General features: G+C 41.0%; 1 protein-coding gene across 10 annotated transcripts in view; it reads left to right on the top strand.

Moving 5' to 3' along the window:
• The window catches only part of SNCA (synuclein alpha), a 201,809-nt gene that overhangs the window by 139,454 nt on the left and 50,006 nt on the right, over positions 1 to 12,349 (top strand). For 6 of the 10 annotated variants that reach the window (XR_008466728.1, XR_008466730.1, XR_008466727.1 and 3 more), the window contains exons 5-6: positions 1,857 to 1,946; positions 4,151 to 4,231. Coding sequence is in view for 3 of the 10 variants with exons in the window: in XM_054203722.1 (XP_054059697.1) it covers positions 1,857 to 1,946; positions 2,931 to 2,963 (123 nt within the window). In the remaining 7 variants the exon portion in view is untranslated. Of the gene's footprint in view, positions 1 to 1,856; positions 1,947 to 2,930; positions 3,545 to 4,150; positions 4,232 to 11,908; positions 11,974 to 12,349 lie in introns of those variants that run through there. The other 4 variants (XM_054203722.1, XM_054203721.1, XM_054203724.1 and 1 more) reach the window with 2 other exon arrangements.

Below are 12,349 nucleotides of genomic sequence, written 5' to 3'. Positions count from 1 at the left end.
TGAGAAGCAATGGGACCGCATATTTTCATACTGGGCCTTTTAAAGTCTGAAGAAAGAGCTAGAGAGAAGAATCCATATTATGGAAATAAGTCCTGCACATCATGGATTTCGGTGATGAGGGTGAAAAACATGCAAATGCATCTGTGCCAGAAAAGGGGACCAAACCAAGGAAGAACAAGATTCGTATCCAGCAGATAAAGTCACAATTTGTGCATGGAGAGATGCAGCAAGTTAGGAACAGAATAAGAGCATTATGACTAAGGTCATCTGGTTAAACCACAGACGGAGCTGATAGGTGGCAAATGGTGAACAGCAGAAGCATGATAGATATCGTGTGAAGGTAAAGAGGGTTTACTGCCACCTGTTTTGCATATGATTTTCTATTTTCTGTTAAACTCACAGAGATGAGTTTCAGGTTTAGCTTCTCTTATCCTTATTTTATCTATATCCTAAATTTAATTTAGCATCAGTATCCTATAAATTGCAGACTTTGAAGAATTACCTCATTAGTCTGGTTTGTGGCTTACTTAATTTTGTATTTCTGTCTACACTACCAGCCTGCAGGATGTTTTTTAAAGTTAATTTCTTCCTGCGTGTCTGTAATTGTAGTGCATTTCTGTCTAGATTGGCAACTGTTATAAATCAGCATGGTCACAGTAGTTCCACTGAGCTACTCTACCTTTTTTCACATCAATTTTCTTACAGTTCAGGACAAACTCCAGCAGTCTTTGTTCTGGCAAAACTCATGTTTCTTCTCTGTGAACTTCTGTGGTAACAACTGCTATGGAAATTGGCCCAATTGGAATGCTTTTTTTTTTTTCCCCTTTGTAATTTGTGTTTGTTTCAGATGGTAAATAGTTTCTATAGTTCTAGGACGACACCTAAGTAATCTTACTCAGCAAGTTACTCCTTACACGGTTGCAATCCCATTAATTCGAAGAGGCTGTTATGAAAATTGCTATATAAAATAGAAGTGCTTCTATAATCACAGAATCATAGAATGGATTCCCCAGAAAAAAGTGTAAGAAACTGGGTATCAGGTAGTGCCATGCATCGTATACTAATACTGCATAGAGTAACATGCTGGCTGACATAAGAAAGCATATAGAGGTGTGACCCATTAAAGGAAAAAAGTTTTTCCCAATATAATTAGGTTCTAAAACTGAAGGAAAAAACCAGCATGCAATAGTCCGAGTTACAATAGTTCTCTCTTTTTTGGCCACTTTGAAATGTACTGTGAAAAAGCTAAAACTGTAAAATAAACAATGATTTATGAGAGAATTGATGTGTCTGTAATATTAAAAATATATATAATTGAATTACTATTTCATTTGTTTGTCTTGATACTACCCACCTCTTTTGACCTGCTTTTACAACTACTTTTGCATACCTGTGACTGTATTCCCCAAGTAGTTAAAAAGGAATTATTGTGATAACTTACTTAAACAATTTGTGTGTTTCCTAGATCAGTTTCTTTAGGAGCAAAAACCTTGTCTTGGTTTGCTTCATGACTTGACCAAAGTATTTTCTGTGCAATTGAAGTATTTTCCAAAGATATTCAGCAAGTCGGTGATGGTACTGTTCTTTTGTTCAGATTGACTTCTTGATCTATCCGTGGCAAGAGAGAAATGGGATGTCAGCACTTCAGCTATTCAGAAAGATGATAGTAGTCATTCCCATGGATACCCCTGTAGAACATGGAGATCTTTCTGGAGCTGACATCCTCTAGCAATATCCCACAACCAAAGGACAGGGCAAGAAGTCAACTACTTATGGGGAGGAAAGACACGCTTTGGCATAAATGACAAGGCAAGCAGTTACAACCTGTCACTTTTCTTTCCCTGTTTTAAATGCAGAATGAAGAAGGTTTCCTGCAGGAGGGAATGGTGAATAATACAGATGTTCCTATGGATCCTGAGAATGAGGCTTACGAAATGCCTCCAGAGGTAAATCTGTTGTGGTATTTGCTGGGAACGCACGTGGTAGAAGGGCACAGGAGGGGGCTGCATGCTTGATTTGCCTTAGCCTGGCACAGGCTGGTGCTCTGAGCTGCAGGGGCGTAGCAGAAATGCAGTCTCTTTGGCCAAGATCTCCCAGAGGTATAGTGCTGGGAATCAGAAAATCCATTGCTTTCTTGATAGTAAGGAAGTTTCTTGGGAAAACATTGTGTGTGTTTCGAAACACTTGTGCCTGGGTTTCTGAGTAAACTTGTATCTTTTTCTTATGTTCGATAGGGAATACGTGAAAAATTGCATCTTCGTAGGTTGTTTTAGTAGTTTGGCGATTTATCAAAGCATCGTACTTTGTAAAACACGATAATTCATTACTATACTCTTAAGTTAATGCAATTAATTATTTTGTTGTTTTTCATGCACCTGCTATCTAAAATATTACTACAATGTCTGGCACGATGCGTTGGTAGTTTTACAGTAGTGCAGATGATTAGGCTGAAAATGAGAGATATAAAACATTTAGGCCATGATCCAGTAAAAGACTTAAAGGCACATTTGATTGCTAAAACCTTGAAAATCACTGAAATCATGGGGACTCCTCATGTACCCGTAGTTAAACACACACTTAAGTAATTTACTGACTCATACGAGTATCTGCAGCACCTGGTGTGCTGTTCAGGCCAGAGGTGGTCCTCCTCCCTCTCCAAGTAAATTGCCACGGGCGGCCTCCTGAGTTTCTGGCAACATCAGCTGAGTGGCACGTTAGCTGCTGTAAAAGCCTAATTCTCCTGTAAATACTACAGCTTCTTAGGTACAGTATCTGGAAGGTGTGAGAAAATAATAATAAATGGCAAGATCCTGATCGCATGGAAATCCATAGTATTTTGGCATTGAATCCACTAGGACTAGAACAAGCAGTGAAAGTAGGATGTATTTATCTAAAATACTAGTAGCGCTGATTTCTGCTCTCCTCATTAGGAAGAGTATCAAGACTATGAACCTGAAGCATGAGAGTCCTTTCCTTCCTTTATATCTCCTGAAATCTACTAACTACTAAAGACGTCCCATCCTGTACAAGTGCTGAGTTCCAATGTGCCCAGTCGTAAAATTTTTTTACAGTTTTTACGGTGTATTTTGAAGTCTTCCATCAGCAATGATTGGAGTATCTGTGACTGCATCCACCTTGTTTCAGCATTTCCCTCCTGCTGAAATGAAAGCTGGTTGGCAGGATCATTGTTGTGCTGTGGATATTGTGGCTTCAAGTTTAAAAGTTAAAAAAGAAAATATTAAATAAAAACACCTAAGTGTCTACTGCTTATTTCTAACTCTGTACATGTTTTGTTGATAGGCTGTCAGTAATTTGATATTGTTTATGATACAATTTTTATTTGTTTCCTATGACTATTCTTTCTGTGCAGAGATGACTTATTGTGAGAGCTTTATATATATGTGTATGTATTATACATATAAAAAAGTAATCAAGCATGAACTATGCACCTATAAATATTAGCTGTTGAAAATTTATTGTTTTGTGATGTGTTTTATTAACTTGTGCTTGTAAATAATGGTGTTCAACTGAAGCAAATAAAATGTAACCCATTAAAATGAACTTCTAAATTAGTGTTGATTTATAACACCTTCATTCCTCTCCAAAAGCCCGTGTTAAAGCATTCAGGGTGTGTTGCTCCCTGCGAAGGAACTGGAGGAACAAAACCAGCAAATGACAGCCCAGTCTATACCAAAAACAGGATGAAGAATGAGAGTATCAGGGTTGGTACCTCAGCTGGAGTAAATTGTTGACAAAATAGATTCATTTGTAGTGCTAATAAACTTTCTGTTGTAAGGAGAACCCGAGAGTCAATGAATCCATTAATAATGGGTTGCAGCAGATTATCAGGAAATCATGAGGTCCTTTGAAGAATTACTGTTTCAAGGTTGTTAAAGTGTTGGGCTATACAGAAGAGTGATGGATTAGTTGTGATCAATTTGTCTTGTATAGAGTCCCATTTAGCAAAAGTACAGTCTACTGTCTGTTTTTAGACACGGTAATTTTAGTTATTATGTTGCCTGGATACTTTTCCATAGAGTAAAAAGAATTAAATGTGAGCTGTTTTTCCTTCTCTCATTTTTTATTATCTGTTATTTTGGATCAAATGTTGCCTGTAACCTGAACAATACGGTGGTTTTTTTCATTTAAGGTTCTCTACTCCTGAGTAGGATTTTGAACCGTCCCTTACAGCTAGTATTTCCAGTGTTCTGTGGAGTGGATCTCGAAACAGGTAAGTATATTGTCTGTTTTTATAAATGGGGAAACTTAGGCACAACCACATAATGAGTGTCCCTGGTACGTACAAAAAGAGACCCAAAACCCCAGAGGCTGAACTCTCAGCGTGTTCTTGAACTGAGCTCCTTCCTGGCTTTCTCCAGCCTTCCTGGTATTAGGATGCCCAACCTGGTATGTACCCATCCCAGCTGTAGGAGCTGATGGTTTAGTACTATGAGCCAAAATCCCATGAACATACTGGTTTCACGATGCCTAGGAAACCAGTGCTTCAATTTCCCATGTCATCTCCGAGTCCCAACCCCATACTTCTAAGGAAATTAATTTATTTCAGAAGAATTGCTATCAAGCTCTTTTTTCAAATCAATTAAAAATCCCCTTCATCATTTCAAACAACTTGCGATTCTGTGATTTTCATCAGTGGTTAAATCACTTAATGGAGCCTGAATTCCTGCACTCTTTTGCAGAAATCTTTCATGATAACCTGCAACGAGCCACTAACGATTTGCAGTCTCCTTCACAGGTGGTGTGTCAAAAGAATCTCTTGATTTGGACATCTTTACTGTTAAAATTCGTCTTAATGCCTCTGTGGCAAATCTATTGATTGCATTTGTAGAAAATAAATATCAGGACGGGGCACAATGTAAGATACTGCTTTTATAATTTTTAATGCTGTTAATCTTTCTGTTCTAGTAGAAGGATTCAGGAAGAAAAGCCCAGTGTTGTAGTGTGATTTATTCCCAGCATGCTGGCAGGTACTCATCCACCAAAAGCAACGACTGAAAGCAGTCAGATGACTGGTACTTCAGGAGACAGCACTGGAAATAGCAGCCTAAGTAGAATATGTATTTTTGTTGTTTATCTTCTCTTCCACAGCCCACAGGTCGATTTGCTAATCTTATTGCTCTATTGTTTCTCTATTAGGGAATCAAATTAAACTGGTTTTTTTGCTCACATGTTGCAAATAAGCCGTGCACTTCTTAAATAAGCTGTGGGGAGCAGTATGTCTCAAAAAAACAGTAATAGGAATAAACTGACTCCTGAGACTGGCCCATTGTCTGAGCATGTAGGAGTTAATTGTTTTCTTTGATAGGTTAACATCAGCAAATCATTCAGAGTTTTCAGGTCATTCAAAATGTACCATAGGCAATCAGTTTAGTAGTTCTGGTGCCTCTTGCAAAAATGCCCTCAGATGGCCCCGAAAGTCCATGGGACCCCCGGTTACTATGACAGCACAGTGTGATGCACTGCTCTGGTAACAAGCTGCATTTTAATTAGATTTCTTAAGGGCTCTCTGACCATCCTTTCCAGGTAAATGCCATCTCCTGCAGTGAGATGAATACTGACGCGCGGATTGCAAATGTCAGAATTGTGTTGGATGCTAAAGCTGAACTAAATAGATACTGATGTATTCAGATTTTTTTAAGTGTCTGCCCTGGGTATTAAAAAATGCTTCTAGTATTACGATAACATTTGCTTAAGCAATGCCTTCCAGAGAGGAATATACCTCAGAGCCCTCTTTTCCTTAAGAGCCTGGATTTCAACTCAAACTGAAAGCAGTCTTCTGTCTTCAAATTATGAGTTAATAATGAGTCTCACCATATCCTAGTCCTCTAGGGAAAAAACACATGTTACTTTTTTGTTCTATTTTGACAGCTTTAATTGGTATTATAATGGTTCCTAATTAGGCACATCATAATAATGTTTTTATTACTGTAAATAATAGTGTTAATATTTCTGTTATGTGCCTTCGGTATAATGACTTTCAAGTCATTGAATTTGAGGGATAAGGCAAGAAATGCCCTCATTCCCTTCCCCCTCCCCCAAGACTTTCCTTCTTTCCCTCGAGACTGTTGTAGACAAGTTAAGGTAAATTACAATGTCCTAAACTTGAGGAAAAGTAACATGCCTGCATCTCTTCAGGAAGCACATATTTTACTCATCCTGGCTTTCATAGCATGGGCAGTCTAGGCTCAGCGATTCTCATACAGAAGCATCTGACATGGACAGCGGGTCAAGCGGCCGCAGCAAACTCAGAGTAGAGACCTCTGCCTCCAAGAGCTGTGAGACTCAGAAATTCAGGGCCATCCATTTAATGTCTGGAATTCTTCCAGGAGCACAATGGAAGACAGGTAGACAATAGCTACCTACACATATTCATAAAATCTTAATATACCATACTATTTAATTTCCTCTAAGACGTCATAGGAATCTTAGAATTACAGGAAGGGATCTCAAGCATCATGTGGTCCAACCTTTCTTGGCAAAAGCACAGTCTAGACAAGATGGCCCAGCAACCTGTCCAGCTGATTCTTAAAAGTGGCCCGTGTTGGGGAATCCACCGCTTCCCTGGGGAGATTATTCCAATGGCTGATTGTTCTCATCGTGAAAAATTTTCCTCTTGTGTCCACCCTGAATCTCCCCAGGAGAAACTTGTACCCATTACCTCTTGTCTTTTCCATGTGACTCCTTGTAAAAAGAGAGTCTCCATCTTCTTTGTAGCCACCCTTGAAATCCTGGAACATGGTGATAAGGTCTTCCCTAAGCCTTCTTTTCTCAAGGCTGAAGAAACCCAGTCTCTCAGCCTTTCCTCATATTGCAGGCTTCCCAGTCCATTGATCATCTTGGTGGCCCTTCTCTGGACCCTCTCCAGCCTGTCCACGTCTTTTTTGCATAGTGGGGACCAAAACTGAACACAGTATTTGCGGTGTGGCCTGACAAGCGCTGAGTAGAGTGGGATAATGACTTCTTTATCTTGGCTGGTGATGCCCTTATTGACGGAATCCAGCATCCTGTTGTCTTTCTTTGCAGCAGCAGCAGCAGCGCACTGTTCCCTCATGCTGAGCTGGTTGTCCACGAGGACCCCCAGGTCCCTTACCACAGAGCTGCTCCCCAACCGGCTATATCCCAGCTTGTGCTGCACTCCTGGATTATGTTTTCCCAGGTGCAAGACCTTACGCTTGTCCTTGTTGAACGTCATAAGGTTCTTGTTAGCCCGCTCTTCCAGCCTATCTAGGTCTTCTTGCGGGGTGGCTCTCCTTTCTGAAGTGTCCACTTCCCCACTCAGTTTGGTGTCATCAGTACACTTCGTCAGGGTATGCTTGATTCCATCATCCAGATCACTTATGAAGATGTTAAAAGGTGTTGGGCCCAATATTGATCCCTGGGGGACCCCACTCATGACAGGTTGCCAGTGTGAAAAGGAGCTATTTACCACCCTCTGGGTGCAGCCTGTCAGCCAGTTCCCCACCCACCGCACAGACCACTTGTCTAGACCGTAACGCATCAGTTTCTCTTGGAGGAGGCTGTAGGGAACCATATCATGAGCCCTGGAGAAATCCAGGTAGACAATATCCACTGCTCACCCCACATCAACCAAGTAGGTTACTTTGTCATAGAAGACGGTCAGGTTTGTCGAGCATGATTTGCCCCTGGTGAATCCATGCTGGCCTTTCCCAATCCTGTGCTTCATTTGACTTGTGATAGACCCCGGGAGGATTCGTTCCATAACTTTCCTGGATCCTCCTGTAATCCCTTCTTGTAGATGGGGGTGACATGAACCTTATTCCGGTCTTTGGACCTTTGATCCAAAGTTCACTGAAATCATTGGAAAGACTCCTGCTTGCTTCACATGGGTGTTTTAGGACACCCATAGCTCCAGGATACATTTAATCTCCTCATACAAATTACGTGTGGTAGTCCGTGCTGATGTGGTGAGTTTCCAGTTCTTTTCTCTATGCTTTTTAGGGAGAAAATAACTGCTAAAACCCTTGCTCCTAGGGTTTCCTAAGGCACTGGCTGTACAGTACTTTTTTTTGTCAGATGGCATGCAGTGGAGGTGGTGCTTCTCGGCTCTGATCCCTAACTCACTGAAAATAAAGGGAGTCTTTTCATTGACGTACATGGGTGTGGATGATTTTTAAGTCTGCATAGAATTTAGAGATGGCAGAGATCAGACGATCAAGGTCCCTCTGCAGAATATGTAAGAGTAGCAAAAGTATTAGAAAAAGATTACCATACAAATCCCACAGCTAGGTCCTCACCAGGCTTTCTCAGCAGCGCTGTGGTGTTACACACGGGCAAAATATTGTACTGTCAATACTGCATGGTACCACATACCTCAGATTTTGTGTTTGAATGGAGTAGTTGCCCTTAGGTATTGCAACCTCAGAGGTAATTACTCCTTCAGGTAATTGATATTTAGTGACATATTAATGCAACTTAAATCTTTGTGTTCTGCTCTGGAATATACCTCTTAGGAGGTAAGTGGGACAAGATAGATGGTTCCCTGATACTGGTTTTGGGTTTGATTTCAGTCCACACAAGGCTTCCAGTGACTTTGACTAAATTATCTGATACCTTTTGGCCCCCAGCTTAAGGCTTTCAATATTACTGGAAAAGACACTAATAACGGTCTTCATGGGGTATCATCATTCTGCTTAGATATACGAGGTCTGAACTAATAGCATCAGTTTTTACATCAGCAGACTTGCTCTTGAGTTACGGTAACCAAAAGCGAATGAGACCTTAGCCTTTAGTATCTCCATGCTGCGTTTTTAATGGAAAATATCATCTGTTTAAATGCAGACATAAACAACTTTTCTCAAGCCTGCCTGACATTTAACGTGTAACTCGGAAGGTTCCTCTGATCTAAAAAAGGCTGGCAGATGGAGAAACAGCAGGTGGAACCTCAGATGAGACAGCCAGGAGGTAACAAACAGGGTAGGAAACTAGGTCAGATGAGATTTCTTCCACAGTGGAAGAAATGCTTTGAAAATGCTTCCTCCAGTGGAGGCATAAAAGTGGGTTTTCAGCATTTTCCATGAATATTCGCATCTCTGAATAGGTCAGAGCCTGTCAGCAGCTGGTACATCTATAGGGCATATTTCTGTGGAAAAGGTGAATGTATGTGATTTACGAGTGTGCTTTTTCCAGTGGCAGCATAGGAGATCTCTACAAGAGGCCAGAGCGCCCATGTGTTTCTGATTATTAACTTGAGATTTAACAAGAAGAATATCATTATGAAAAGTGAACTGCTGGGCCACCTCAGTTTTCCTTTTTCTCTACTCACCAGTCCCCCGTTTGTTTCTTTTACTCCACTAATCTGCTAAATTTTCAGAGGGTCCCTATTGCTGAGTGTCAATTTTACTGCAAAATCTTAGTCCAGCCGTTGTGTCTAGTGCATGGTGATGAGGCTGCAAGCATTCCTGGAGTGCTGGCGTTTAGTCTTTGACCCTCCCTCTAAAAAGAGGAAGGACCACAGCTCATGTCCTCCTCGGGATGCTGTATCCAAAGACACAGCGAGGCAGAGGCACAGTGGCTGTTTAAGGAAGGCAGAGGAGGAGGCTGGAGGAGCAAAACAAGGCGTGAGAGCCTTGCTGAGAATCGGCTGGTATTCGTCCTGCCTCCCTCCCCCAGGCAGTTCTTCTGGTGTCAGAGGCTAATGACAGAAAATAGCCCGTGGTTTTACAATGCTTCCAGGGACAGACACCTCGAGGAGCCGGGTAAATTCAGATCAGAGCTCCTTCACTCTCTATGAGGCAGAATTCCCATGCTGTTTGAGGAGACCTGGCTTTTTATGTTGAATTCCCCTTTCTTTTTTTCTGTCACTTGAAGTGCTCTGTACCAAGAAAATAAAAGCAATCGACCGAGGAGTGTTCTAGGTTAATAAGTATAAAACAAAATATGAAAGCTGATTTTATCACTCTCCTGCGTAGAAAAGGGAATTGCGCTGTGCCCAGGAGGACTGTTACCCTTTGTTGTTTGATCAGGAGTTTTATTCATGTGAATTTCAGTTGTAAAATTCTGTGAAGCCTTGCAAAAATAACAAAGATGGTCATCTAATGTTAGGATTTGATAAGATAGCATCACCAAATTGGTTATACTGCCCACTTCCCAAAACCAGAAAAATCTTGCAAGGAGCAGCCTTAGCGAGTACACAAGGCAGTGATGTTGAGTAAAAGTGGACTAACATGTTAATAGTGAAAATGTAAAGGACAATAACTTACAAATGCTACATAATAAGGCCAAAAAAAAAAAATTCTGTTATCTTGGTCCACTATAAGTAAGTAGCAACTTTCATTTGCAAAGAAAGGTGATGGCAGCTCCCACAGAACACTTGAAACAAAACTCATCCTATTTATTCAGCCTCCTCACTCCAAAATCGAGTTCCCTCCTGGCCCAGATTTGCAGCAAGAGTGTGATATATTTCATTTGAATAATTGGATATTCTTAGGTGTGAAATAAATCAAAGTGAATTTAAAGCCTTCAATTTTCTTATTCATTCTCAGTTTTATGAAAGCTCAACAAATTCAAATATGATAATTCCAGTCTGTTACAGTCTGTGCGAAAGGCAGCTGCTATGTACTAAAGGGACACATCTGTATTAACGCGTTTCATGGACAGATGAGTTTTTCCTCCCGTTAGGAGTTGTTTAGTGCCTGCGTTTTTGTAATCTAGGCTTACTGTTGACTGCACTTGGTAGAGACCTGCTATTTGGAAAATGCTTGAAGAAAGGAAAGGAAATGTCCTCTCTTTTCAAATTTCATACATTTTATAATATGTCTGAAACGTGATTTTATGCATCCTTATGAAGACACCATTCTGGATCACACTGGGTGCATAAAAGTATACATATATATATATTTGTTTAGTGGATACTCTGTGTATGTGTGTACACCCATATGGGTAAGTATGTATGGGCATTACCATTAAGTACTATAAAGTGCTGCTATTGTAATAACGGTCTTTGTTGGGGGCGGATTATCCCAAATTCAAGGAATGCATTTTTAAGGCATTTAATATAAATACTAGGCACCGTATTTGAAAGCTTCTACATTCTAGCCTCACAACTAACAGGCAGAGTTTTCTGGTGTAACCACATAACTTTACAAATCCAGATGTGGCTTATCTTAGCTCCAGCACAGGGTTACCAACATTGGTTGGTCCCTTACAGTGAAATACGCGATGTTAATAACAATGTACTGCTGCTACTAAACTTCTGGACTAGGTGTTCTTGATGATGCAGCTACATCAGTCGAGAATCACATTTATTCTCACCCGTGTTGTGTTCAGCCTCTTTCAGGGGTTGAAGCGCTTGTCACGGTGCCAGTTCCACTTGACTGAGTGTAATAATAAAAGGGCCCTGCCCAGAAACCCTGGCATTGCCTAGTTACACAATGGATTTTTTTGGCAAACCTTTATTATGTGAGGCTGGCCTTCTGCTCCTAGGAACAGCGTGGTTTTTCTAAACCCCTGACTGCCAGTGGGATGTTGGCTCCTGTGTGACCATGAGCAAGCTCTTCATGTAAACCATCATGTTAAATCAGGGTAGTCTGTCTCTCTCTCATGAAGGGATAAGCTATGATGGTTAAATAAAGGGAATTACCCTGTGACTGAATATACCCCTGAATAGAGGAATGTTAGCAGCGCAGCTCTGAGCTGGAGCAGCTTGATGGCAAGGCAGCTCTAGGAGGATGATAGCTGGCTAATGTGAGTCGGTCTAGAGGAGATGAAAGCAAAAGCGCACGCTCCCTCAGGAGGGAGGGTAGATCTGAAAGAAGAGAATCGGTGGTGAGAGGAGTGCACTTTGGAGAGAAACAGCATTTAACGTGCTGATAAACTGCCCATCTGTTTTCTGTCTTTAATCACTTTGTCTTGTCTTACATGTTACAAGGTTTCTGGAGAAAAGATCGTTGCCTGTTCCATGACTCTTCACTCTCTAGTACAACGGCACTCCAGGTATTACTGAGACATAGGTGAAGTGTGAGAATAATACCGTTAAACCGGAGGTTCATGAGTTGAGTATGTTGCCTCTGGAGACCCTTTTGAAATCTGCAGGAGAACGGTATGAGTGGCATGGGTGCAGAGTTCAGCTCTCAGCCCCTGCAAGCTATTTCAGCTCTTCATAAACTGTTGCCTAAGTTCCTGCCAGCCTTCTCATTACGCAAAACACAGGTGCTGCCATAGAAAATTAAGTTTGAGTTTACTCAACAGCAAAGAATTCTGGCATAGTTTGAAATTATGTACCCGTGCACACAATGTAGTGCTGTGCCTTCTGCTCTCGTGTCTGTGATGGGCATGAAGGGTTATCATTAGAAAATCAAATCAATGGGCA

The sequence above is a fragment of the Rissa tridactyla genome, chromosome 5, assembly GCF_028500815.1.
Source record: "Rissa tridactyla isolate bRisTri1 chromosome 5, bRisTri1.patW.cur.20221130, whole genome shotgun sequence".
In the NCBI taxonomy this organism is placed as follows: domain Eukaryota; kingdom Metazoa; phylum Chordata; class Aves; order Charadriiformes; family Laridae; genus Rissa; species Rissa tridactyla.
This window is presented reverse-complemented; position numbering and strand designations above follow the sequence as displayed.